Source organism: Armigeres subalbatus, chromosome 2 (assembly GCF_024139115.2).
Source record: "Armigeres subalbatus isolate Guangzhou_Male chromosome 2, GZ_Asu_2, whole genome shotgun sequence".
Classification (NCBI taxonomy): Eukaryota; Metazoa; Arthropoda; class Insecta; order Diptera; family Culicidae; genus Armigeres; species Armigeres subalbatus.
Window position 1 is genome coordinate 437,672,965 of NC_085140.1, and position 14,667 is coordinate 437,687,631.

Below are 14,667 nucleotides of genomic sequence, written 5' to 3' on the forward strand. Positions count from 1 at the left end.
GAAAAACAAAATCTTTAAGGTCACTCCTGACAGAATCCAGGTTTCAAAGTGCTCGCGTTTTCGGGGGCACACCACTCGATACGGAAGCAACGCACAGCTAAAGCTAAATCAACAAAAATGACAGTTGTCCGCCGCCTCCGTATCGAGTGGTGTGCCCCCGAAAACGCGAGCACTTTGAAACTTGGATTCTGTCAGGAGTGACCTTAATATTAAGCAATAGCTGGACGTGAACGGTAACAAACCATTGAAGTTTGGTTTAACTCCGTGTCCATTTTGACGTAAACTACGACTAAGGGGAACGCTCGAATACAGGGTGTAAATAATGAAAATTTTAAAATTGGGAACCGTCACGAAATTATTTAAGATTTGTAAGAACATTAATTGGCCCTTATTTTTCAATGGATTTTAAAGATTTATATATCAATCGATTCGCAAACTCTCCACCAATTTGCCAGTAGTATTGAAACTTTTGATCATCAACGCTAAACTATTGAAAATTTTAGATTGTTCATGCATCATGCATCTCCTATGCAGCGTGTTCTAATCCTTGGTAATTGCCTACTTTTACTTAGCTGCTAGACAGTGGAGTCCCTACTCCCTCACAGAGTGGGAGGGGCTGCTAAAGCTGGGTAGTTGTGTCGGTGGGATGGTTCCTTCTGTTCTATATAGGGCGGAAAGATTGGTTCAGTGTATTTTGTTTTACGTAGTTTACGTCGAGCGGTCGTGTCTTGTATACTGCCGTAATACGCATATTTATCCCATGTTTGCTAGGATACGTATGTACATGGGACAGTTATGCGTATAACGGCAGTATACTGCCGTTATACACATAACTGACCCATGTATATAGGGAATCACAGGAAACATGAGACAAATATGCCCCAAGATTTTTTGAGTTCCGGCTGAAAAAAAATCTTTCAAATGTCAATCCAAAGGCGATTAACAAATCTGAAAAACATTCTTTGTGGTTTCTTTAACTGAACAAAGATAAAAAAACTGCTTTTCATTATTGTCTTTCGCTTTTGGTGTTATGTGCCCCTGAAAGTGTGATGTAGTTTAGAAATTGAATTCAAACGCGATTCACCTAAGTGATCCTCGATCGAGAATTGTGCTTCTGTCATTATTGAGGAACACTCAGTTATCTAATTGATGCTATATCTGCATGCAAATTGAAATTGAGGCTTTCGAATACTGAATTGAGGGCAATATAAATAGTTTTAAATATATTTAATTTACACAATTTTACAAATAAATTATCGACCCAGTAGATTCCATAAGTTTTAGTGTTTACAAATTGAATAAATTAACTACAACAGAAAACAGATTTCTCCTTCTATAAAAAAAAAACAATTTGAATTTCTCACGAACAAATTATATAGGCAAAATTTCCCTGCCTGCACGTTTTACTCGCTCCCAAACCGGGAAAATACCGAAAGCTTTCAATGAAATATTTAAATATATTTGCAAATGATACCCAACGACTATGAAACATGTTTTTCACTAATGCTCAAGCAGTTTTTTGGCTTAATCGATTTTTCATATCCCCCACAACCTGCGTAAGCCATTTTATTACCTTTTTGTATTTAACATATCACAATTCAGCCAAAACAGCGTTGCACGGGGTAGCCCAAACCCAACCATGCTATTCCGACTTATTCGAGTTTGCTGTCAAGTTCCTTCAAGGTGCTTTTTTATCGAAAGGCAAAATGAACTCGAATGTAATTGCAATCTACTTTGTTGAGCTCTCATTGAATAAAGCCAATCATATGTAGATGGGCTCTCTTGCTTTCGTTAATTTAGGTATAAAATCTACCAGGCCCATGATGTATCCATAAATGTTCAACAAAGTGCTGTTCTGATTAATCGACCGTGAAAATTAGGGATCTTCAGTCATAGTTTGCTCACTCGTATATTCATCATCAACATTCGGGAGCTCGATCTTCACCTCTACCGGTTCCTCCTGTGTAACGGTTTCTGCTGCAGGTGCAGCTTTACGTTTCCTCCGTTTTCTCGCGTTGCTGCCTTCCATCAACTTCCAGAGGGCAAGAACGTCATCGACACTCGAAAAGGAGGTAGTGTGAGTGGTGGTAGTGCTAGATGCACCTTCATTAATCCTGCTCAGGCATGATTCTCTACGATGGGCTTTCAGTTCATTATTGCTGAGGAATTCAATGCCACAGTCCCGACACTCCAGCATACTTCTCCATACGGTGCTAGAAAGAGGAGAGTCTTGGAAAGTGCTAGTCTTCGTGTGCTTCCAAGTCCCCTGATGGCGTCGGAAATTAAAGCTGTTATAGTTTTGGTAGCCACAGTCATCACACCTATAGAGGGTTCTGGTAGATTTGTATTGTTTCCGAGGTCGCACGGCTCGGGGAGCTTTACTTTTATCATTTTTCCGCTGCCTAGGAATTTTTGGCGGAGGCTTCGTTATTGACGGTTCAATATATTGTTTTAACACATGTTTAACCACATTTAACGGGCGCCTGGTTATAAGTCTGCTGAAAGAAAAGTGTTTTTGTGTTTGCTGGTGACGCTTGAAGTTGAAACAGCTCTGTGAAATGTAGCCGCAATCCTTGCAGGCATAGGTCGTCGGTCCCCAACCTCGCTTCTTGCGCGGCATAACTACACCCTCCGGCGGATTTTCAATCGGTTCCAGTGCCTCTTCAAACATTAAAGGAATAGCTGTACCGATCTGCGGATCTTCCAAATGTAGCTCCTCCTCTTTTATTCCCACGTCAGGAAGAATTGATTCGTTCGTTTCAAGTGGCATTTGAATTTCGGGTACGGTATCGCTCTGTAGAAGGTCGTCATCAACAGGATCCTGAGATTGATGATGGATTTGGACACTCATGGCGTTATCGATTATCTGACGAAACCCATTCTCCGAGTGTTGGGTCAATTTGCGAAACAGAAACGCGGAGTTTAGTGCTGTGAAACATTCTGCACATACCTGCTGCGGTAGACTATCACCGACGGAAACCTAAAGTATCGTGAGAATTACAGAATAATTATAATTTAGATCGTGTAAAAATGATTCTTTGGTGAAATTTAGCATGGCAAAAACCTATAGTGTTATATTTCAATCAAATCAGCTCAACGAACTAAGCAAATAATGTCTGTCCGTCCGTGTAAATGACAATTATATATTATATATTATTATTATCGTCAAATATATATCTTCAATTGTAGTACTAGATCCAATATTTTTTTTAATTTTTTATTAAAGAGGCTTGCTTTTATTAAAGAGGCTAGGCTGGCTCACCTCTGGATCATCCAATATAAATTTTATTTTATAAAGTTTAGAACAATATTTTTTTTGTCTTATTTTTGCCTTTCTCGTACAAAGTTTCATTAGTAAGATGATCATATTTTTTACATTATCTCAACCTGCTGCTGGGCTATCTATTACCTGCTGCTGGGTGCAATCGACGAGCATATCATCGATGCGAACATTACTGATCTGGGAGATGGTCGAGAGTTCGAACCTTTGGAACTCTCCAGTGCGAGAGCAACTGCGGCAGAAGTCCTCCATCCCGCCAAATATGCACGTTTAGTTTTGTGCGTTTCACAAAGATACACTTTGGTGTGGAAATTGAATGGTATTTTAAACTCTTGAAACTATTTTCTATAAAAATTTTACAGCAGCAACGGCAGCAACAGCTCAAAGGTAAATAAACTGGAAACGTCACTGTTTGCGGTGTATCTAGAGATGTCGCAAAATAATCGATTATTTAGATTAATCGATTCATCGATGTGATAATCGATTAATTTTGAATCGATTATGTACTGCGCTGCCTAACGGCTTATAGGCCTTTGACGAGACGTTTAAAATCATCCGATTTTATCGTCAATTGACAGTTCTTCTATGAAAGTGACAGCTTCGGGATTGCAGGCCTGTTCAGCGGTTGTGAACAATGGGCCTTTTCACGAGACGTTTAAAAACAGCTGATTTCATCGTCAATTGACAGTTCTTCTATGAAACTGACAGCTTTGGACTTGCAGGCCTGTTCAGCGGTTGTAAACAAGTGCAGCCTCGGCAGTGTCACATGAAAAGGCCTATATCCAGCTTTCCACGCTCGGTAATGGCGGCTTGTCGGTGTGTAAAAATCAATCGGCCTCACTGGCGAAAAGGCCTTTTTTCCCTTCCCCTCACCCAGGAACGCCAGTGGGCTTTCCTCCAGCTAGTGTCAAACAGTACAGTGGCCGATTGATGTTTACATACCGACAAGCCGCCATTACCGAGCGTGGAAAGCTGGATACTCAGGGTCTGTCTCATTTGGAGAATTAAACCGAAATTAAACTTAAAAGTGACATTTCGGGACTAATTTGCGATTTGGGCGTAATTTATTTTGTAAACAAACATTGGAAGGCGAATTCCAGCTACAGCAAGCATTTTCCGAGAAAATCGTGCTATGTATCCGATAGAATAGGCTTTCCTCTAGCAGGCAAGGGAATTAGTTTTGGAGAAAAACGCTTCCATTCTACGGAATCCACAAAACAATGTTTGTTTACAAAATAAGTTACGCCCAAATCGCAAATTGGTCCCGATTTCAATAATTATCAAATAACCCTGCTCAAAGAGCAAGCTTACTTTTGACAGATATCGAATTACTTCCCATCGATGTCCTATTGGGTAGCACCCAGCCATTCTTATGACCGTGTGATTGTTTTTATTTTTGAACTGTCACTTTTAAGTTTAACTATCCAAATGAGACAGACCCTTAAGTGCAGTCTCGGCAGTGTCACATGAAAAGGCATTGCGCGCGGCAAACCTAACCTCACTATTTTGACAGGTACTGGTCCTGTTGCTTCCCAAGCAACCAGAAGTTCGGATAAGAAGGGCTATTTTGGCGTAATCAGCTCTCATTTTAAGTAATTTTCTGTATGGTAGGAGCGTAAAAGTGAACTTTAAAGTTTCGTTAAGGATGCTTGGAACTTGATGTGAACCGTAGTGAACCAATTGGGTCCTAAAGCCCTACCTCGTTTATGGTTGCAAACGATAGTGCATCGGTCAAGAATACTTGAACCCATGTTATAAAAAATCTGGTAAAAGCAAGGGTAAAAGTCTAAATCAGTAGAAAAAATAGTATTTTTATGTTTAATACATTTTGAGGCAAATATTGGCCTGTGCAACATTTCAGAACGAATCAACCATCAGCCCAAAACGTCAGGCCCATATATTAACTGTCAAAGGTTGAGTCAAGTACCCTGCGGTGTTTTGCTAGTGCGTTTGAATCCTTACGTCAAACAAGATCGAAAATGTCGAGGAAGCATTTTTCATATATTTTCAAATTTCAAATTAAACAATGTTCAAAAGGAGTCAAAAGAAAAACTGACGCGTTCAGGATGATTAACTTTATCGTTCCCTGAAAGAAACTCCAATATCGATTCTACATTTTAGGACCCAATTAGTTCGGTTAAGAGTAAATTTAAGTAAAATCTGAACTTCTGGTTGCTTGGGTTACGTTTCGGACTTTTTTTTGATCCAAATTAAATCTGCATATTTTTTTGATTCTTTTTCAATGCTAAAGGTTGGTATCGTGTTCAAAAGAAATTCCTTTTTCTATACCAATCACATGTTAAATTCCGTTTACTGAATCGGAAAAGTAAAAAATTGAAATGAAATTTCTTCAACAGTATCCACCTGAAAATGACAAAAATCAAAAAGGGAATTTGTAAGGTTCCCACGCAAACTAATGGGAGCTGTCACTTTACTTTTGGAAAAATAGTCTGCTCGATTATTCCGCAAGTAAAAGTGACATTTTGCTCCATGCAGATCAGTTGTCAAAATTCTGCTTGGTAATATAGACGAATCCAAGTAAAAATAAGAAGAAGACACACGACGGTGTTAACTTTGACAGATCCTACAGCGCAGCATAGGGAGATCATTTTAAAATGCTTATAATAAATTCTAGACAAATTGTAATTAAAATCTGATTGATGTACGGTACGGAAAAAGTTCTGAATAACATATCTGGAAGCTTAGGGTTCATTCACAAATTACATAACGCATAAAGGGGTGGGTGGGTACACAACATTGCGTTACAAAATGTTACGGTTTGGCTAGGGGGTGGGTGGGTTTGTTTAGTTCTGTTACGGGTAACAATAATAATAAAATAATTTAAAAAAAAACAAATTTCTAATTAAATTCGAATTTGACAATATTATTATGTACTATGAAGGAAGTTAAGGAAGAGTTCAATAAAAATACCAATTTATCATTTTTATGAAATTTTAGTAAGACGTTATGCGTCACAGATGGGGGTGGGTGGGTATGAAGGAAATGTTACAAACAAGTCACGGAGGGGTGGGTAGGGGTTCAAATCTGTGTTTTTTTGCGTTATGTAATTTGTGAATGAGCCCTTATCTCAATTTTTTTAATATTTCTCGGGTACTTATTCAAAAGGACGTATGTGATTTTGTAAACAAAGATTCAAACGTCGATTTGTCCGATCTGATGAAACTCCCACGCAAAACAACACCACCAACAGGTAGCCAAAGCCTCTCCCTATCTGTATATGGTGATGGTTTGCGTGGGAGGGCAATCAGATCGGACAAATCGACGTCTGAATCTTTGTTTACAAAATCACATACGTCCTTTTGAATAAGTACCCGAGATTTTCCAAAAATGTATCTATCATGGTCCAATGCACCGAGTTCATCATTGACGTTTGAGCGGTGCGCTGTTTACTAAGAATGAATACTTTTTCATTCATCGAGTTCATGCAAGTGTTCATTTTTAGTAAACAGCGCCCGCCTCAAACGTCATTGTGTTCATTCGGTGCATTGGACCATACAGTTTTTACCAAGATGAATACAGTAGTAGGTGCTCCAACCTGTCAAGTTTGTAGAAGAGAAGACGGCGGGGGTGAAAAATTCATTTTCAGTGCAAAACGAAAACAAACCGGCTGGCTCTCCCATACTAAAATCCAAGATGGCTGAATCGTGAATTTGGCAGATTGGAACACCTAGTGGTGTATTCATCTTGGTTTTTACATTCCATACCCCCTCGTAGCTACACCGCGCACGGCCATATCGGCGGTGTATTACACTCGGCGTTTGCTGTCAAAGTTCGCAAACGGCAGCAGCCACGTTTAGAACGGGAACGACAGGAGTCGCACAACACAATTTTTCCGAAAGTTTTCTCACATTTTCACGGTGATTCAGTTTGTCCGCAAAAGGTTCGATTTCATCATACAGATTCATCGCGAGTAATTCGTGTGGATTTACTACTCAGTGTGCGTGTTCGAAAAACCAATCACCGAAATGGTTCTGGATCTGGATTTGTTTCGCAGCGATAAAGGCCATGACCCGGCCAAAGTGCGGGCGAACCAAGAGCTTCGCTTCAAGGATGTAGGCCTGGTGGAGACCGTCATCGAGCAAGACGTCGAGTGGCGTAAGTGCCGCTTCAATGCGGATAACTTCAACAAGCTGAAAAACCTTTGCAGCAAGGAAATCGGCGAAAAGATGAAAAAGAAAGAACCACAGGGAGCGGAGGATGAACTGGTGCCAGAGGAGCTTGCGAGCAATTTGCTCGAGTTGAAAAGCGAAGATCTGAAAAAGCTGACGGTGAATCAGATTAAGAAGGTAAGAGGGTTAATTGACTCCGCGGTGGTCGAAAACGAGAAAAACTTGAACGAGGCAGAAGGAAAAAGGAATTCGGCTCTACGGGAAGTAGGAAACCACCTGCATGAGAGCGTTCCCGTCAGCAACGACGAAGACGAAAATAAGGTGGAGCGTACCTTCGGAGATTGTGAAAAGAGACTTAAGTATTCTCACGTCGATTTGATTGTAATGATTGACGGTATGAACGGTGAGAAAGGAGCCGTTGTTTCAGGTGGTCGCGGGTATTTTTTGACCGGTCCGGCTGTGTTTCTCGAACAAGCTCTGATTCAGCATTCTTTGCACATTCTTTACGCCAAGGGGTACACCCCACTTTATACGCCGTTTTTTATGCGGAAGGAAGTTATGCAAGAAGTGGCTCAGCTGTCCCAGTTCGATGAAGAACTGTACAAAGTAGTTGGAAAGGGAAGTGAGAAGACGGAGGATGGTGGAAGCGACGAGAAGTACTTGATTGCGACTTCTGAACAACCAATCGCAGCTTATCACCGAGACGAATGGATTCCGGAAGCATCTCTACCGATTAAGTATGCAGGATTGTCCACCTGTTTCCGACAGGAGGTTGGTTCGCACGGGCGCGATACCCGTGGTATTTTCCGAGTTCATCAATTTGAGAAGATCGAACAGTTTGTTCTGACTTCTCCACATGATAACAAATCGTGGGAAATGATGGACGAGATGATTGGCAATGCAGAACAGTTCTGTCAGTCACTGGGAATTCCCTATCGTGTTGTCAATATCGTTTCTGGAGCTCTCAATCACGCAGCCTCGAAGAAGCTTGACCTGGAAGCTTGGTTTGCTGGTTCCGGGGCATTCCGAGAACTGGTTTCCTGCAGCAATTGTTTGGATTACCAAGCGCGCCGGTTATTGGTGAGATACGGTCAAACTAAAAAGATGAACGCTGCCGTAGATTTTGTCCATATGTTAAATGCAACCATGTGTGCTACGACGCGAGTCATTTGCGCCATTCTGGAAACGCATCAAACGGAAACAGGAGTTAAGGTTAGATTAGTTAATTCCTAGGGATGGCGAAATAAAACTAACATGTTTTTTTGTACTTTTTACGTAGGTACCGGAACCACTAAAAAAATACATGCCTGAGCAATACCGCGACGAAATTCCATTTGTAAAACCCGCTCCGATCGAACTAGAAGCGGCTGCCGCTGCTGCTAAGAAGGACAAAAAAGGAGGCAAGAAGGAAGGAGCTGGCGCATAATCAACGAACACCATGACCAGTAAGATATATCTAAGAGGAAAGCATTTACCGTTTGCAAATTGCATCAAATTTGTCGCTGTTAGAACGAAGGGGAAGTTAATTAATTTATCTCAATTTATCGCTGATTAAGAATTACTTTTAAAATCCGTTAATAAATCTTACGCATAAGCTTTGGGTTGCTTTCTGAGGCAATGTTTTCTATGGAAATTCACGATACGATGACATTCTTTGCCTTTTCGAAAAGTCCAAAAGTATTGGCTAGTGTTGAGATGATTGGCTCATATATCATAGAACTCAGTCATAGAGTTCTTTAAGCAGTTGAGAACTGTCTTACAAAGTTGGGAAACATATAAAGAATTATTTAAAACCTTCACGGATCCATGACAAATTTATTATGTAAGTTATAATTTAGATATAGAAGTCTATCTTTCGAAGCAATGAAGTATTTTTTACGTTTGGATAAGTTTAATGCCATTTACTATCATATCTGATTGAACCCTTGGACACATTCATTCCCCCTCAGAATCTGACGAACCAAAATAAGTGGACTCTTTGCGAGGAACTATCGAAGTACAGGTTTTCAGATGACGATTCATGTTGCCGCGTTTATTGGTCCCATAGCCACAATCTTGGCAGCTAAACAGCGATCCTATCCTTTCAACTTGTTTTCGAATAGGCGGTATTTCGCGGTTGATGTTCTTGCGGCATGTTCTGATATGTCGGTTTAAATTGCCCCGTACTTTGGTGGAGTAACCACAAAATCGACAAACAAGCGGTAATTTTTTGGTTTTAGCTCCATTGATTGTTTCCACTGGTATGATGATGGGTTGTGATGATGGTGTTTCGGAGCACTCCTGGTTTGGATCGTTCGAAGCTTTACAGATCATATCTAATGGATCATACTCTTCAATTTTGATTTCTGTTGCAAGTGATTCCAGTTCATCGTGTTCCTTGCTCAGCAGTTGCTCATCGGTGTCCATTCTGTTCGGTTCCGTATTATCCGATTCGATTCGTTTTCTAGTTCTCATTAAAGAAGCCAAAGTACATTTGCTCCGATGTCGCTTCCGATTTGCTGTTGTTGACAGTATTCTACCACAGAATTCACATGGGAAATTTCTTACGGCCACAAGCCGTGTTATGATCGATCGACGCACCCCTTGATGATTTTGGTTCGACTGATGTTCCCTCATGTTCCTGTTTCTGTAACATTGGTAATTGCAAGCCTCGCATTTCAAACTTTTCATCTGACGTATCACCAATGGGCAAAAACCAATAGCAAATGAATACCCTTGGGAACAAGTTCCGCTCTTGAAGTGATATTCCATTTCCCCAACACTCGCAGCTTGAAATATGCACGATTTACAGGCATAATACAGTTTAATTTGTTTTTTAGAATACTTGAGCTCTTTTTGGTGTAATCGATCAACGAATGTTCTATTTTTCACAATTTTATACTCTTCTTGGCTGATGCGCAAGAGATCGTCCGTGCCTTTTGCTTCGACTATACGTCGAATTAATTCATTCTCTAAAGCAGATTCTTTGTTTGTTTCATTAAATTCCTCTCCCGTATCTGGCCTGCACCCCGATGGACCGTCATGCAATGCTAATTTTTCTTCCGAATCAAACGTCTCACCACATCTGATACAGTCGTGAAGTTCGTGTCGTATTTTAATGCGTCTTTGGTGAATCTTCCATAGAGATCGATTGGAGAATCCTCCCAGGCAGATGTTACATATTAAGCGGTGATCCTTTTGTCTTCTCATCGCATTGCCATGCCTTCGTGCTTTGTGACATTTTGTCGCGTGTTCCTTCAGCTTATCGTATTCCTTTGTCCTCTCGTTACACCGCTTAAAGCAGCACATGAAAAACAGCGGCTTCTTCTCCGGTTGATCAGACTTCTCGTCGTCAGACTGTTGTTCAATCCGATCGGTATTAATCGCTGAGTTTGGAATGTTGAATAGAGTATAATTAATGATTAATCACCGTTATTAAACATCTGATGACCAATTTCAAATATAAATAGAGTGTGCAAAAATAATCTACTATCAACTTTAAATAGAATGATTCTACCTTATAATTTTCTGGGGTAATGAATACTTGTGAAACACTTACCTTGAAGTTGTTCCATGAACGAAACATCGACTTGCTCAATACCGATGTTTGGTTTCGATTCTCCCGGAGCGACGCGGTGCGGGATCTCACTGGATTCCATCCTCCGTAACAGATCATGAAATATTGCGTTTGACTGACGGCATTGTTTACGAAATTGAAAAGCGGATGATAAGTTCTTAAGACATGCATTGCAAATCTTTTGAGGTAGCTTATCGCCGGATGAAACCTATAAATAAAAAAAATATATTAATGAAACGTAACCTCGGTGGATTGACCTTCTGCTAGGAACTGTTTTTATTGTTGCAGCATCACCTCTAGTTGGGTGCAGTACGTAAACATATCCATGATCGTTTCTTTGAAAGATTCCGACCAAGAATTCAACCAAACCGGATCGAAACTTTCTGTTCTACAACAGATGCGGCAATTATTTTCCATGGATGCCATTTTTCATAGAAATATGTGCAGAACCACAAAAATTACAAAGTTTTGTAAATCGAGAAGCTGAAATGTAGACTTTTTTCTGGAATATGATTAAAATATATTCGCAGCACTTTTTTTTATGAAAATTTATTATGCGAACAATAACACTTCGCGTATCATCCATCAGAAACATCATCAGAAAACGTTAACAAACATTCTGGCGGAATAGGCCTTTTTATGACAGCTCCGTCGACTAGAGATGGGCGCTCCGCTCAGGAGCTGTTCCAAAGATTCGCTTCCTTACATTGAGCTGATGAGCCATGGATCTTTTTTAAAGAAACCCAGCTCAGCAGCTCACTTTAAATTGATGAAATCATTGTCAAACACGCGCCTAGAGAAACTCCCTCGAGCGTACGCACTCGAGTACGCGCGCTGTTGTATTTTGTACAGCACAAACGAAAATACTACGCTCGCGGTACACAACACAAGTGAGCTTGTATGAGCATTCCAGTCCAGTACCGCGCACGTGCTGATCGTTTATTATTTGTACCTCAAGCACCATCAAGTCAAGCGACAGCACCATCTAGCCAAGCAACAGAAATCATTTCTGCTGCAGAGAGGAATAAGAAATACACAAGCAAAAATAATCTAGCTTGCCGTCTATTTCTTAACCCATACCCACATACTCGGCACGGACACACAAAAGATACCTAGTAGTGCGGTAGCGAACGAACCGTACTAAGCAAAAGATCCGAAGATCCGAACAACTCTCAGTTTCGCATGTCGCCGTCCAGCTCGAAATTGCTGTGACATGGAAGCGAGAGCTGCGCCTCCAGCTCAGATCCGTGCGACACGGATCTCGATCCGGATCAGTCGCGACCGATTCTAGCGAGCGAACCGTGTGGTTCAAACGAACCGAACTGGGAGCTGTGTCTTGCAAGGAGCGGATCTTTTACTTGCGACGGGTTTTCCCGCCAGCATACTGCTACATGTGCACTCGGTTTGTTTGTAGCACCGTGCTCTGTATTTTTTTTTACTCTCTTGTTTTTATTCCTCTCGCATTTCGGGAACCCAATATACAGTAGACGTTCGATAACTGCAAGTCTTTTAACTGCAATGCTTTTTAACTGCAATTCGATAGTTGCAACAGTTTTGCAGTTATCGGACCGCTAAACTTCAAATCGGTGTCAAACTCAATGACAGCTGCATTGCGCTGCACATTTAGATGCACTTTTATTGCATCTGACGTCGATTGACAACCGTTTGACGTCCAGAATGCGTTGCAGTTATCGAACGGCATTCGTTAACTGAAAAGTAAACATTTTGCAGTTATCGAACGGCTACTGTAGATGAATGGGCTCACTTGTATGAAAATGTTAACTACGCATGGTTAGAAGGGTTAGAAGCGCGCGCAAACAAGGCATTGATTTACCTACTGCACCCAGTATGAAGAGAAAACTTTTGACACGTGATATGGTTCATATACATATCAGAGACTAGGGACTGAATTATTCAAATTAATGATTTGAGAAACGTTATCAACAAAATGTAACTTAGAATTATGAATAGAAAATAATGTTGAGTTAGTTTTTGTATAGAAATAAATGTGATGGTTCTAAATGAACTCCTAGACTTTAAAACTAGACGGTCAGAAAAAGCGTAATAAATGTTAGTAGTTTAAAATTGTCGGTTTTTCAATAGAAATTATTACCTCACTGTAGCTTAGCATTTTAAAAATTTCAAAGTGAGGTAAATAGAGATGAATGAATGAATAAATTAATGAATGACATAAATTTTTCAAATTTTTGAACAATAATTAACCCTTATCCTCCCTTGATACTTTTTAGGCACTAAAAAATGACTTCAAAAAATCATAACTCCGTTGATTCTCAACCGATTTTGATGATTCACCTACCAAACGAACCGGTTAGGTCTCTAGTTTTCAAACCTGAGAAGAGAATCGGCATTGGCCTCATGGTTCCGGAATAATTCCGGGGTCGAGTGGGGTACCTTTTTTTTCTCAAATCAAATGACCATGCTAAAACTCTGAAAACTAATTTTTTGATGTGTCCCACTTCATGAAATCACGAGACATGTTCATTAGTGCCTGTTCCAAGGTTCCCTGGTGGGTTTGGACAGGTTCTGCGGCATTCCGGGGACCTGGTTCCCCCGGGACATGGCCACTTTTCGATTTTATCCGAAACCCATCTTGCGATGTCTCAAACTTCATGATTTTGCAAAACAAGCTCAATAGAGTCTAATTTGAGGTACCTAGTTCCCCCGGGGAAGTGGCCACTTTTTGATTTGATCCAAAACCCTACTTGCGACGTCTCAAACTTCGCGAAACGAGCTCAATAGAGTCTAATTTGAGGTAGCTGAGTGGTACTGGTCAGGTTCCGTGGCATTCTGGGGACCTGCTTCCCCCGGGGAAGTGGCCACTTTTTGATTTGATCTGAAACCCTTCTTGCGACGTCTCAAACTTCATGATTTCGAGTAACAAGCTCTAAAGAGTTAATTTGAGGTAACTGAGTGGTTCTGGTCAGGTTCCGTGGCATTCCGGGGACCTGGTTCCCCCGGGGAAGTGACCACCTTTCGATTTGATCCAAAACCCATCTTGCGACGTCTCAAACTTTATGATTTCGCGAAACGAGCTCAATAGAGTCTAATTTGAGGTACCTGAGTGGTTCTGGTCAGGTTCCGTGGCATTCCGGGGACCTGTTTCCCTCGGGGAAGAGGCTGATTTTTGGATTTGATCTGAAACCCATCTTGCGACGTTTCAAACTTCATGATTTTGCGAAACGAGCTCAACAGAGTCTAATTTGAGGTACCTACACTCAAATTAATGTAATGATTATTTTTATATGCGAAACTCGCATAGAAGTTGAAAATTGATCTTGTTTCCCATTTTAAGTGCAACTTATACGAATTATATGTAATCGTATTGGATAACAAAACCGTCTGCAAGCATTTTATATGCAACGTTCTGATAGTTATTACATGCTACATATAGAGTTGCTTCTATAGACAACACAAATTGAAAAAAAAACAAAGCAACGAAACGGAAGTTTGGAAACGATACCAAAGGAAAACCATCTGAAATGTTGATATCGATTCAAAGGTAAGTTAAATTACGTTCATGATACCGCCTAAACAATCATTCCGAATGATTCATGATTATTTGATTCTTGCAGTTTACAGCTTATTGCCACAGCAGAAAAAAACTTTGTGAAGAAAATTATGCAGCACACACCAAATAGACGCTGACGCTCGATCATCCCCCGCCATCGGATACCTAGAAC

At 40.6% G+C, this 14,667-nt stretch overlaps 3 protein-coding genes across 3 annotated transcripts; 1 reads left to right on the forward strand and 2 right to left on the reverse strand.

The window, feature by feature from the left end:
- Positions 1-1,212: 1,212 nt before the first annotated feature.
- Positions 1,213-3,688, reverse strand: LOC134218030 (uncharacterized). Its single transcript, XM_062696906.1, has 2 exons — positions 3,410-3,688; positions 1,213-2,980 (listed from the first exon to the last, which is right to left on the reverse strand). The coding sequence occupies exons 1-2, from the start codon at positions 3,530-3,532 to the stop codon at positions 1,877-1,879; spliced, it is 1,227 nt and encodes a 408-aa protein (XP_062552890.1). The 5' UTR covers positions 3,533-3,688; the 3' UTR covers positions 1,213-1,876.
- A 3,382-nt stretch (positions 3,689-7,070) lies between these two features.
- LOC134213617 (serine--tRNA ligase, cytoplasmic) lies at positions 7,071-9,028 on the forward strand. Its single transcript, XM_062692847.1, has 2 exons — positions 7,071-8,622; positions 8,690-9,028. The coding sequence occupies exons 1-2, from the start codon at positions 7,267-7,269 to the stop codon at positions 8,834-8,836; spliced, it is 1,503 nt and encodes a 500-aa protein (XP_062548831.1). The 5' UTR covers positions 7,071-7,266; the 3' UTR covers positions 8,837-9,028.
- A 268-nt stretch (positions 9,029-9,296) lies between these two features.
- On the reverse strand, positions 9,297-11,566 carry LOC134213615 (uncharacterized). Its single transcript, XM_062692846.1, has 3 exons — positions 11,261-11,566; positions 10,949-11,174; positions 9,297-10,775 (listed from the first exon to the last, which is right to left on the reverse strand). Exons 1-3 carry the CDS (start codon positions 11,390-11,392, stop codon positions 9,346-9,348), a joined length of 1,788 nt encoding a protein of 595 aa, XP_062548830.1. The 5' UTR covers positions 11,393-11,566; the 3' UTR covers positions 9,297-9,345.
- Positions 11,567-14,667: the final 3,101 nt, after the last annotated feature.

Coding starts and splice junctions, on each gene's coding strand:
- LOC134218030 (XM_062696906.1), bottom strand. CDS start 3,532: ATGGAGGACTTCTGCCGCAGTTGCTCTCGCACTGGAGAGTTCCAAAGG. Junction 2,981..3,409: donor TCGATTGCACCCAGCAGCAG/GTAATAGATAGC, acceptor ACGATACTTTAG/GTTTCCGTCGGTGATAGTCT.
- LOC134213615 (XM_062692846.1), bottom strand. CDS start 11,392: ATGGCATCCATGGAAAATAATTGCCGCATCTGTTGTAGAACAGAAAGT. Junction 11,175..11,260: donor CGTACTGCACCCAACTAGAG/GTGATGCTGCAA, acceptor TTTTATTTATAG/GTTTCATCCGGCGATAAGCT. Junction 10,776..10,948: donor GTTCATGGAACAACTTCAAG/GTAAGTGTTTCA, acceptor TTCCAAACTCAG/CGATTAATACCGATCGGATT.
- LOC134213617 (XM_062692847.1), top strand. CDS start 7,267: ATGGTTCTGGATCTGGATTTGTTTCGCAGCGATAAAGGCCATGACCCG. Junction 8,623..8,689: donor AAACGGAAACAGGAGTTAAG/GTTAGATTAGTT, acceptor CTTTTTACGTAG/GTACCGGAACCACTAAAAAA.